Source organism: Equus caballus, chromosome 6, assembly GCF_041296265.1.
Source record: "Equus caballus isolate H_3958 breed thoroughbred chromosome 6, TB-T2T, whole genome shotgun sequence".
Lineage (NCBI taxonomy): Eukaryota > Metazoa > Chordata > Mammalia > Perissodactyla > Equidae > Equus > Equus caballus.
Window position 1 is genome coordinate 76,632,899 of NC_091689.1, and position 12,749 is coordinate 76,645,647.

At 40.0% G+C, this 12,749-nt stretch overlaps 1 protein-coding gene across 8 annotated transcripts in view; it reads left to right on the forward strand.

Moving 5' to 3' along the window:
* The window catches only part of ANO6 (anoctamin 6), a 187,854-nt gene that overhangs the window by 104,111 nt on the left and 70,994 nt on the right, over nt 1-12,749 (forward strand). For all 8 annotated transcript variants that reach the window (XM_023643422.2, XM_023643421.2, XM_070271287.1 and 5 more), the window contains 4 exons: nt 7,825-7,890; nt 9,115-9,402; nt 9,615-9,728; nt 11,766-11,881. In XM_023643422.2, the coding sequence (XP_023499190.1) occupies nt 7,825-7,890; nt 9,115-9,402; nt 9,615-9,728; nt 11,766-11,881 (584 nt within the window). The remainder of the gene's footprint in view (nt 1-7,824; nt 7,891-9,114; nt 9,403-9,614; nt 9,729-11,765; nt 11,882-12,749) is intronic.

Consider the following 12,749-nt stretch of genomic DNA (forward strand, 5'->3'; position numbering starts at 1 on the left):
TTTTCCAATTGGTCCTTCTGAGGTCTGGCCTTAGGTTTGAATGAAGAAGCTGTTATTTGCCTTGGTATTGACAGTCAACAGTTTCTCACTTTTTTTTTTTTTTTGGTGAGGAAGATTCACCCTGAGCTAATATCTGTGCCAGTCTTCTTCTATTTTGTACGTGCGTCACCACCACAGCATGGCCACCAACAAGTGGTGTAGGTCTGTGCCCAGGAACCAAACCTGGGCTGCCAAAGTGGAGTGTGCCAAACTTAACCACTAGGCAACCAGGCCGGTCCCCTGTCTCGCTTTTTTAAAGGGTCATCTGTAAGAGGGTAGCAGGTCGGAAAAATCAACTGTACTGATTTCCCATATAGAACAGGCTTGAAGGGGATAAAAAATCATAAAAGAATGGCTGCTTCTGTGCACACAAAAGGGGTGTCCTAAAACACAGTATTTCTTAAACCTGTCTGATGATGAGTCATCTGCTTTGCTTGTTAAAACTAGATTATTCAGGCCCCATCCTATACCTGCTTAGTTGGAATCTCCAGGAGAAGCGCCCAATGACCTACATTTTGAGTAAGCACTCCAGGTTGTTCATATAAGCAGGTTAGGTCTGGAAAACACTTCCCTAAAATGTTTACAGTGGTAATTATCTCATCAGTCAATTATAGATGATTTTTTTTCTTCTTGGAAAATTTCTGTTTCCTAAGTTACTATTTATTTGCACCAAAAATGTTAATTTGAAAAGAAAAGTTGGAAGTGAACTTGAGCTAGATATTCACTTCCATTTTGTGCTTATCACTTAGAATGCTCGTCTATCCCTGTCCCCTTACTTAGTGAACACACGTTGCTTTCTTGAGTGAAGTCCTCATCAGATTGGTCTACTAACATTAAATGTTTTATCACCAATGTGTGAATTTCAATTAAGTCTCAATTAAATAATTTATTCCGCTTACCAAACCTTCTTGAGCACATGATATATAACTAATAAATAGCACTTAGAGTAATTAGACAGTAATTTTTTGCACAAATTAAGTCCCTTGACTTCTTTCTCATCCATCTTTGTAAGCTTAATAAAGATTGGTAAGTTGAAAAATATAGTGACAGCACCATCAGTACTTTGCCAGCAAAGCTGTAAGAATATTCAAAATTAATCTGTGTGTGCGTTTCATTAATCCCAACTGATTTATGCTTTCTTATCATCACAGCGTATTCAGTAATTTTACTTCTGAGACATTGCAATCCCTGCTTTTTGTGCTGAAAAAGCTGGGTGACATAAAGAAAATGGTAAATATTGGTGTTTACAATCAGTATTATTACTGTATAATTCATAAGCAAATCCTTCCCAACAATGACTTTATTAAGCCAAATGGGATGTGTAATCTGAGATGCTCAGGGACAGAAAGCTTTCTTAATTACGACAGCCTGTCCTTTGTGATTTTGATTGCTTTATCCTTTATTTCTCTGACAGCTCTGTTAACCTCTTCAAAGAGGTTTGAATAAAATTCTGGTTTTTGGGGTGGGATAGGTGCTCTTGTCCTCTTTCACTTTGAACCACCAGTCCCAACTATTACACTATTCAACAGTCATAGAATCACACACATCACATATATATATATATATATGTATATTTTTTTTTTTTTTTGGTGAGGAAGATTGGCCCTGAGCTAACATCCCTTGCTGATCTTCCTCTGTTTGCTTGAGGAAGATTGTCACTGAGTTAACATCTGTGCCAGTCTTCCTCTGTTTTGTATGTGGGATGCCTCCACAGCATGGCTTGATAAGTGATGTGCAGGTCCACACTGGGGGTCTGAACTGGCAAACCCCAGGCTGCCAAAGTGGAGTGCCTGAACTTGACCACTGTGCCACTGGGCTGCCTCACATGCATCTTTTTATGATGTACATAGGTTCTCAATGATTATAGTCACTTTGGCTTTACTAGAAATAAGTAAAAACAAGATAGATTCGGGTTCCAATGCCAACGAATGTGCTCCCCCACAGATAGAGAGCCAGTGAGTCTAGTTTAGTCATTTTGTGCTGCCAAATACAGATCATAGATTATAAACATAGTGTAGGTTATTATATGTAAACTTTTCCAATAAGGCACATCGATAATTTTTAGTTAAAAATTGTGTCGCATTACATATTCATTTATTCAACAAATATTTATTGAGCAATGGCTGTGTCAGGCAATATGCAATATTAATTTTCTTTCATTTTTAACATGGAAGACGGCTCTCCTCTAATTTTTTTAAATGTCAAGAACACTGTTACTTATCCAAGTGTAAATTCTACGGAGAAGTAAAGATGATGATTTCAAATTAAATAGCTTTAAGCAATCTTTTCTTAAGTAAGCAAGTCTTTTCCTGATATAGGCCTATTTGACAAATATAGCACGCATGCTAATTTACTTCAGCTACCTGACAAACCATGCAAACTGGTTTGATCAATTTTAAAAACATTCCACTAGTTCTTTGTGAATTGCCATGCCAAGGGAAAATAACAAGAACTGTCTTATTAAAGTAACACCAAGGTGACATATTATCATGTTTAAGCAAATATAAATGTCCTATCCTTGATTCAACTGTTTAAGTATTTATAGTTATGGTAACATAGACGGCATTATAAACCAACTCCAAGGTCTACCAATTATCTTGGGAGAAATCAGGTACATATCTCAGGAGTTCTTTGTAAAGAACTACATTAGAACTAAAATAGGATAAATTAGTTCAGCCTTTCTGGAGGGCAGTGTGGCAATATATATTAAAGAATTTGAAATTGCATATACTCTTTGATTAACAATTCTGCTTCTAGGACTTTATCCTGAGGAGGTAATCATGGATGCACAAAGATTGCTCTACAAGGATTTTCATAATAGTGAAAACTTAGAAACAACCTAAATATCCAACAATTTGAGATTGGTTAAATAAGTTACAGTACATCTCTCTGAGAGAATATCAAGCTGTTACAATGAGATTGAAGAGAAGTATTTTGAAGGTTTTCTACATCTATGATAGTCGCATGTGCTGTACACTCTTATTAGTGACTTCCTTTATTATACACAAAAATGAAGCAAAAGAGAGGAGATATAGAGATGTGTTTGCATCCTTCAGAGACTGAAAAGGATATCAATCCATCCAATATCAAAGAAGGCTGTCCAAGGACCAGGACAGCTAAGTGGTATAGAAGAGTCAAGGAGAGGCGGAGCTGAGTGACTCAGCATTAAGATCCATTTCCTGCAGTTCTAGTAAAATCGTGTCATTGGTGTCCCACTGGGGTTAAGGTGTCATTGGGTGCACAGTATGGAGGCCAAGTCAGTTGGCGTTGCCTACTTTTGTTTAGATGTTTGGCATTAAAAAGGAAAGGTGAGCCTCTAAGCCCTGTGGGGTAGAGTGGATTTTTTTATTTTTAAAGGAATAAGGGAAGTTGAGCGTGTTTGAAGGCAGAGAAAGAGGATAATGAGGGCTAACATGTCTACAGGGCTTATTATGTGTCAGGCATCATGCTGAGGACATTATACTCAGGATCACATTTAATCCTTAAAAAAAAACCCCAAGATGAAGCTATTTCTTGTCCTCTTTTTGAAACGAAGCTGCTGATGCTTGTAGAGTTTATTTGCCCAGCATCACAGTGCTAGCAAATGGCAGAACCAGGATTTGAATTTTGACTCTGAATCTAACCATTATGCCCAAGAGTAAAAGGAAAACTCAAACCACAAGAGCTAAAGGGGCCGTTTGCTAGACTGAAATCTGAGAGGAGAGAGTCCCATGCAGGGGAGGAGGAGTTACAGCCTCAAGGTAGAAATTCCACAGAGGAGGAACCGTGTGTGACTTGCACCATGCAGCGTGGTGCAGTCGTGTTGACACAGCTGATACAACCAAGACAGGAGTGGTTTGTGTTTGGTATGTTTGATGATAGAACTGCCTTCTAGTGGGGCTGCTTCATTCCCAGCTCTCTGAACCATCCCCCTTTTGTCATCTAGTAATTCAGACTCCAAGATGTCTGGAAATCACTTCATGCTCTGGAGGCCCTAAGCTCTTTTGTGCTAGTACGTTCCAGAATTGAACTCTCTCTCTCTCCTCCATCATATCCTATAATACCCATAAGAGAAAGCTCATGGAACATTTTGAGGGGCTCACGAAAGGGGAGCCCAGTTGCTACACTGCAGTCATTTGTATTCCTCAGTCCATTCCTACGTAACAGGCAACCATTGAGCCGCCGTCCACTCGAGTTATTCGTTCCTTCATCAGACATTTTATGGCATGTTTCTTCTGTGGTAGGCCTGTTCTAAGTGGCAAGGATTATCAAGATGAAAAGACAAACATCTCTGGGGCAGAGATGGTAAATGAAGAGCAGGCTGGGCTATGGAAGGATTTAATACTCTTAAAGATGGGAAACGTTTAAGGTGTTTGTTGGCTGAGTAAGAGCAAGAAAGAGAAAGGAATGGAGAGAAGAGAAGGTATTGCTGAAGCAAGCTCAGGAAGAGATAGGAAAAGGATTCAGCCTTCTACAGCAAGAGGAGAGATGGCGTCCAGCTGTTGATAGGTGGAAAGACTCCTGCAGGAGTTCACAGTGAGTGGCTGCCGTTTTCTCTGTGAGGAAGGAGGCAAGGTCACTCGCAGAGTCTGCTGGTCTGGGAGTTAGGTGGGGAGTGTGAGGAGCGCCTTGACAGTTGGGAACAGCTGGTTGGTGGATGAGGAGGGGCCAGGAAGGAGAAGGCTGCACATCATGGTGGGCCTAGCTGTGGTGGGAACCGTGAATTTCTCGTAAGGCCAGTTAAGACAGTTCTGTGATTTATTTTTACCAGCACTAAATTGTTAACATACCCAGTAAGCCACAGGAAAAGCTCCTCTTTTGACTGATTCTTCTTTCCTTCTAATTAGAAGGGCATTTGTCTACAAGAACTAAAATCTTTGGGTCTGAGCCTTCACATCCGAACTGAAGTTATTCCTGACTGGCTTCTAGAGGATACAGAAGGCACAGTCATGGATCCTGCTTACGACCTACTCGTGAGGCCATCTGGGTTGCCCCTTGTACAGCCTCAGAGCGAGTCGTCTCCCCTGAAGGAGAGGAAGTCACAGTGGCCCATCTGCTCCGAAAACTCGCTCCCTCCACCATACACTGATTTAGGTTTTAGGCTAACATGTTTTCCCTAGTTTGTGGCTATGCTATCAGTTAGGAGTCTTGCTGGCATTTACAGAAATGAGCTCTGATTTAAGCAGACAAGGAGTTTATTAGAAGAATGTTAGGGAGCTCACAGTTTCTTTTGAAGGGTTGAACAAACAAGCCTGGAGACTAGGCTACCAGAAGCACTGCCCCACATGCCATTGCAGAGCCCGTCTGGGAGGAAAGCATGGTTGCTCCCCTGGGCCTAGAGCTGCGACTTGCACCTCTGGTACCACTGACCAGCAGTGGTCCCCAAAAGCTCCTGCCAAAACCTCTGCTATCTGTGGAACTGGCATTCGCTCTCCCAAACACCCCAGAATAGGTTCTGCTTGGCCGGACTTCTTTGCATCACTAGCTTCTGATTCAGAGTCTGGAGTGAGAGATCTGATTAATAGGGCTGAGCTCATGTGCCAGTAGCTGAGCTTCACAGGAGACAAAGTCTGCATTTTTATCTGCTGTAGTGGACGTGGGCTCTGGTGGGAGCTGAAATGTTGGGTGGCCTTCAAGAACAACATGTCCTTTACAGTGCCATGGAACACGTGAATAAATGTTTCAGTCCTTCTGTATTGGGTGAAAAGTCTTAGGTCACTGGAGGCTGAGTTTCTCCATCGTGCCTCTCTTGCAGACTATTTTAAATTCTTCTTGGAGTCTTCAGCACTTTGCAGGATGTCCTCAGAAACTTGTTTGTAGAATGAATCAATAAGTGTTTGTTGAGTATATTCTTTCAGCGAACATGCATTGGGCATATACTCTGTGCTAAGCATTATGTTGAGTATTGTTGGCAAGACCAAAAATGCTTGTGTGTAATAGTAAAGAAGCAGTCAGGAGCAAGAACTGGAATACTTTGCAAGGATCAAAATATGAGGATTAAGATCTAGAGTGAAGAAATACTGCTTAGATACGAAGTAGGGTAAGTGTGAATCAGCTTCCCAAGCAGAGGTTGGGGATATGGTGCATCAGGGATAGAAAGGGCTGAAAGACTATGGGGTGAATTGCAGAGCTGGCAGAGGTGGGAGGCACGCAGAGTGGACAGTTGCACCCCAAGCTCTTCTCGCTATCATCTGACTCAGGCATTTCTAGGCAAGCTGCTTGTTCATTTTAGGGGAGCTTGTAGAACTTGCTGGTTTTTCTCTTAAGTGACTATTGTATGCTTCAATTACAACAAGCAATTAAATGTGTTATATCTGTAAAGCTCTTAGAACAGCATCTGGCATGTTGTAAGGACTATATAACCATTTAGTAAATATATGAAAATAAAGTAATATTCTGTTTCTGATACTTCCACAAAATATGTTAGAGATTCCACTTAGACTCACATTTAGCCAAATGCCAGGTGTCTTTTTTTCACCTTTTGACCTTTGGCCTTTTTCATACAGCATCTGCTTTACATTTATTAGGTGCCTTTCTTATTCTTGGCACTGTCTACACTACAGCTGCTCCGCGCCTCTTCTGCCCGTTGGCAGTTGGCAAGTCATGAATGTGCTCCCCAGGCAAAGTGGCCTGACTGCCACAGCTGGTGGATTGCCTAGGCCTTGACCCAGAAATTCCTCTCTGTCTTATCAACTGCTGAAGTTAAAAAAAACAAAAACAAAAAAACAAACTTTAATCCATCTTTTCCAGTTGTCTTCAGTGGAGAATTGGTCCAGTTCACCTCCTGTGATTACTAGAAATGGAAATTCTAGTTTATGTGGTTTAAATCATATGATCCTCGTGAGAACCTAAAAAGGAACCAACCCAGTGGGGTTTTCTCCCTTCTGCAGATGAGGAAAATGAAGCAAGAGAGTTTAAGTTTCCTGCCAAGGGTCAAAGGGCTGATAAGTAATGGCGCCAGAATTTGAACATAGGCAGTCTGGTTTTAGAACTTGTGTGCTAACTGCTGTGTCCACCTATTTTCTTCTTTCATAAGGCAGTCTAACTGCTTCATCGTCAAAAGCATTCTTTTAAAAGGTCAAACGAGTCTCTACCTTTACATACTTCCTTTACAACTTAGGACACAGCTTGGCAAAAGCCACGTCACATAGAGTTTAATGTCAATAAATATAGTATATTCTGTATCTTTTTAAATGGCCACATAGCATGGACAGGTGTATTATCAATTAATTAGTTCCTTATTTTTGTAGATTTAGATGTTTTTTATACTTTGCAAACATTTCAGTCTTGCAGAGAGAAGAATTCCCTTAAATTTTGCCCAGATTGTCTGTGTTGTTTTATTGATTTGGGCAAGGCATGCAGAGGTGAAATAGACACATTCAAAATTGAACCATTTGAATGTCTGGTATGGAAATAAAATTTTTAAAATCTAGAATGTCGCATCTTGGGTTATAACTCTGATAAATGACATAAAACTTCATTTGTGTGTAAAATTGCTGATAAGCCAAAAAAAGTCCATGAAATTGTGCCAAAGCCAGAGACTGAGAGGCTGAGAACCCATGGGACAACCAAGGGCCTTCCAGAGTGCTAAAGGAATCCAGGTGTAATCCGTGGCATTTCATCTGAGGAATCCGACACCCACAAATCACCAATACTCAGGCACTTTCATTGCTTCTGTGCCATTTTGAGCAAATGTATCTCTTCGTCAGGTTCACACTGGTTTGTTGTTTATTTTTTCTTAAAAAAACCTTTTTCTTCCCTTAGTAAAACTAAAGGCCTAACATATTTCCTAATTTCTTTTGACAGAGAAAAAGACAAGCATATGAATCTAACCTCATCTGTGATGGCCTGAAGCTGGAAGCAACAAGATCAGTAAGTGTCTGTCTCTTTCCGTCCCTTGGCTGACCATTGCTCTTGGGAACCTGAATGTCGCTTGGAATGCCGGAGTGGCATTTTGAAACGTGTAACCTCAGCCACGCCTTAGTTGTAGGCTGGGAGGGGAGTCAATCAAAATCTGCATTATAGAATGTATGTAGTCATATGTCACATGTCCCTTAACAATGGGGATATGTTCTGAGAAATGCATTGTTAGGCAATTTTGTGGTTGTGCAAACCTCATAGAATGTTCTTACACAAACCTAGGTGGTATAGCCTGCTACACACCGAGGCTATATGGTACTCATCTTATGGGACCACCATCATATATGAGGTCTATTGTTGATCAGAGTGTCATTATCTGGGGCATGACTGTATTTGTTTCTGATCAAAGTGAGCAGATCTTTTTTAAGAGCCCAAAAATGTAATCATAAACCCATGTATAAATTATCGTGTTCTTCTTTTAAGAACCTTTTTAAAGATTTTTTAAATTTTACCAACCATAGTTTACAAAATAAAGTTACAAAATGTAGGAATAGTGAAAATAAAAATCATCTGTATCTTAATTATCATAAATAATCGTGTAGTCCTTCTTAACTTTTTTTTGCTCAATTATCTATGTTTTTCCCTTCCAAAAAGGAGAATTATTATTTTACAGTTTTTTAATTTGCTTTTTTCCCTTTAATACATAGTAAATGCCTTTCTATATCAATAAATAGAATTCTTCAACATCCTTTTTAATGACAGCATAATATGCTATTGCACAGATATATAATAAACAGTCCTCTTCTAGGTTTAAGAAATTTAAAATTTGTCATTACGGTAACACTACAATGAATTTTCTAGTGTTTTTATTTTTGCTCACTAATTTGAATGGAGTGATAGGCAAATTAACAAGTTTGCTGTTCTTTATTGAAAATATTAGTACGTTTATGAAAGAACTGTGATAAGGATTTTAATTACTTTCTCAATAATTTGAACCAAGAAATTATCTTTAAGGCAAAAATTTATCGTGGTTTGCAAATCTATTTTTATTATATCTTCCCTTTTACTAGCATCCTCTGTGTGTGTGTGTGTGTGTGTGTGTGTGTGTGTGTGTGTGTGTTTATATGCACGCGTGTGTTTTAACTACCAGCAACATAAGAAAAACCTATGTGTTTTAAAATTGTGAAAGTAGTTGGTTTGGTTTCCTAGTTTGTGTTTTTAATTCTTCAAATACAGGTTGTGGATGATAAGCTTGTATTTGTAAAAGTACATGCCCCGTGGGAGGTATTATGTACATATGCTGAGATAATGCACATCAAATTACCTCTGAAACCCAATGATCTGAAAACCCGGTCCTCAGCCTTCGGTAATTTCAACTGGTTCACCAAATTCTTCCAAGTGGATGAAAATATCATCAAGCCAGAGCAAGAGTTTTTCACTGCTCCATTTGAGAAGAACCGGATGAATGATTTTTATATTCAAGATCGAGATACCTTCTTCAATCCAGCCACCAGAAGCCGCATTGTAAGTCTAAGTCAAATTTAGTTGCTGTCTTGGGGTGATTTGGAACCTGCTGTTGAGTAATTAGTGGTTTGGTTTGGTTGGTTTAGTTTTGTTTGTAAAGCTGCCAAAAAGAAAAGAAGAGAAGTATGCCTGCAGATCCCTGTTACAGTAGTAAACAATGGTAGGTTAATTATGCTGTATAAACCACACAGTCTATTTTGGAATCTTTTTAGGTTTACTTCATCCTCTCTCGGGTCAGTTATGAAGTGAAGGACAATGTGAAAAAGTTTGGGATTAACAGACTTGTCAACTCTGGAATCTACAAAGCAGCCTTTCCTCTCCATGATGTAAGTCAAATGGCAGAAGTGAAATAGAATACCTACTGTCTACTCTACTGTTAATAGGGAGGGCTTAATCTTCTTGACCTTAAGTTTCTTCCTCCGTAAAATGAAGATAATATGTCACAAGATGACAAGCTCATTCAGAGCAGGAAGCAAGTTCTGTTGTTCACTGCTGAATCCCGCTCATAGTGAATGCCCTCCGTTTGAATGAGTGAGTGAACGAATGAATGAGCAGTAGCTCTCCCGTAGTTCATGTGTAAAGCAGTGTAGATTAGCAGGTAAGAGCATGCACTCTAGGGCCAAATTGCCTGCTCTGTCACTTTCCTGGTGGATGACCTTGTGAAAGTCATTTAGCCTCTCTGTTTCTCACTTTCCTCATCAGCAAAATGGGGGTAACGATAGGACCAACCTCACAGAGTTGTGGGGTTAACTAGTCCATGTTAAACGTTAGAACAGTCCCTGGCATGTAGGAAGTAGTACTATATATGTGTTAGCTATTTTCATAATTACTGACAGATGTTATTATCAACCAGAAAAGTATTAGTTCTTTGTAAGCAAAATACGTCTTAGACCATATCATTTTCTGAAATACCACTTTTAAACTATGCCCTGGAATATCACAGGGCTTTTAAAAAGGCACCTGTGAGGGTCCTTGTCACAATGGCAATACGGCAGAGTGTCGACATTTTTTAAGGACTATGTTCTGAGATGACAGCAATTCCTTAAATTCAAGAGCACTTCTTTAGCCAATAATATCTCTCATGAATGTAATTTTTAAAATGTGACTGCTTCAGACCCTTAATGATTCGGTAAATGCAGGGATGTTATATCTAAGCTCTTTAAAAAAAATTTGTCATTGAAATAAATTAAATACTATATTATATTGCGCTGTTACTTTGTTACGTTCACTATCAATTTATCTGAATCTCTAAGACAAAAGAAAGCAGAGACTGAGAATGATAATCGCTACTGTGTAGTACATGTATTTGTGGATGAAGACAATATTGAAATGTACTATACAAGATAATAAAACTAGGACACTCAACAACTGCTTGATACACGTGCGTGAATAGAGGATAGGGAGCTGAGTGGAGAAGCAGACGCTGAACTTCCTGGCTAAGAGATCCAACATAGCAGTCCAGCCTGACAGTCCACGTGTTTTATATTTATGCTCCAGCAAAATGAGCAGTTATAGCATGACATGAACTTGGGAACACTTGCAAATAGTTGTCATGAATATTAATCTGGGATGCCAAGATTCTATAGTATTCAGTTGGCATCTGCCTATACTCAGTTCTTTCCCTCTAAAGTCTCCTGTAATCGCAGTGGTCCCACATCCAGGCTAAAGAATGGTCTCGTGTGGTATTTGGAAGGGAGGTGAGTGGAAGTTAGGACCCATGTTAAGGCTTGGCTGGGTGATAACCTGGTTCTAGTATAGGAGGAAGGAAAATGAGTCAGGTGAGAAGACGAGCGATTAAATTTAAGCAGAGGCAGGAAAGTTTTGTTTCTTGAATAAGGAAAGTGTATAACATGTTATCAAGCTTCTTTGTTGTTTGTATTCTACATGTGGTCACAGGATAACTTCTGAATTTGGGGACAAAGAAGCCTGAGTTTTAGAATTGACCGTGCTGCTAACCAGTTAAGGCCTTGCTTCCCCTGGGTGTCCAAGGATGGAGCTGGACCGTCAGGTCTTCCTCCATTGTGGCAGTTTTGGCACTTGAGCAGCCCAATTTTTCATTATAGATAATGAAAATGACTGGCCCACTTATAGGACAGTAAGCATCCCCAGGACTCTTACCAAGTACCAAGTAACTGTTCTCCAGGATTGTAACAACTAAGCATTCCCACGTTCACAAATGGCTCTCAAGGAGTTAGTAATACCCCCGGTTGAGAATCAGTAAAAATTACATGGTATTTCCTCCCTTTCAGCAAATAAGGGCCCTTTATCCACAAATGACTATGAAGTCTTAGTACCATATTTAATAAACAGATTTGTGAACACCTGATGATTGGGATGCTCACTTATTTGCTTCTGCTTCCTAGTGCCACTTCAGCTGGCCATCACAAGATGTCAGCTGTCCTAATGAACGGTACCTTCTGTATAGGGAATGGGCTCATCCTCGAAGCTTCTACAAAAAGCAGCCCTTGGATCTTATCAGGTGAGTTGGTGTAGAAGGCACTCCAGTGGGAAGGGCTCAGGGTTGCCCTCATGGCATCTAAGTTTGACAACACTCAGAGTGTTGCCAACCAGGGAAGCTCGCTCAGACCTCTGAGCTTCGTTGCCTAGAGTTTTTATTGAGGCTTCATTACATAGGTATGATTAATTGAGTCATTGCTCTCGTGGCTCAGTCTCCAGCCCCTTTCTCTCTCAGAAGTTGGTCCATGATCACATGGCTCAAAGCCCCAACATTCTGATCACATCGGTGGTCATTCTGGTGTGGCCAGCCCCCATCTTGAGTCATCTCATTAGCACAAACCATTAGGAGTCCACCATGAATAACAAAGACACTCCTATCTTGGAAAATTCCAAGGGTTTAGAGGTTGCCTTCAAGGAACTGGAACCATAGACCCACCAAATTCTTCATTACACAAGAATAAATGTTAGATTTAGCTTAAATGGTATGATAAGAGAGAGAAATTGTCGCTGCTTTTCTGTATCTGCTGTTAGGTTCTGTTTCACTGTATCATGGGACTACAGTGTCAAGCTCGGCATTTGTCTTCTCAGAGCACCAGTGTCTGCTGCTCTCCAGAAGCTTATGTTGTTTGGGCAAGGCTGCTGGAGAGAGACCAAGAATAACCAAACAAACAAACAAATAAGAATGAGCAAACAAATAAGTAAACACAATTTCTGATCAAAAGGAAAGTTTCATAACACATTGATGAGATGGAGGGGTATGGGAAGTGAGTCAAGAAAGTTAGCCTCGAGTAGGTGACAGAGGAGCTGAGACATGGATAGTAAAAAGGAGCCAGTACTTTGAGGATTTGGAAGAAGTCATTCCAGGAATAGAAGGCGCTTGTAAAATGGTC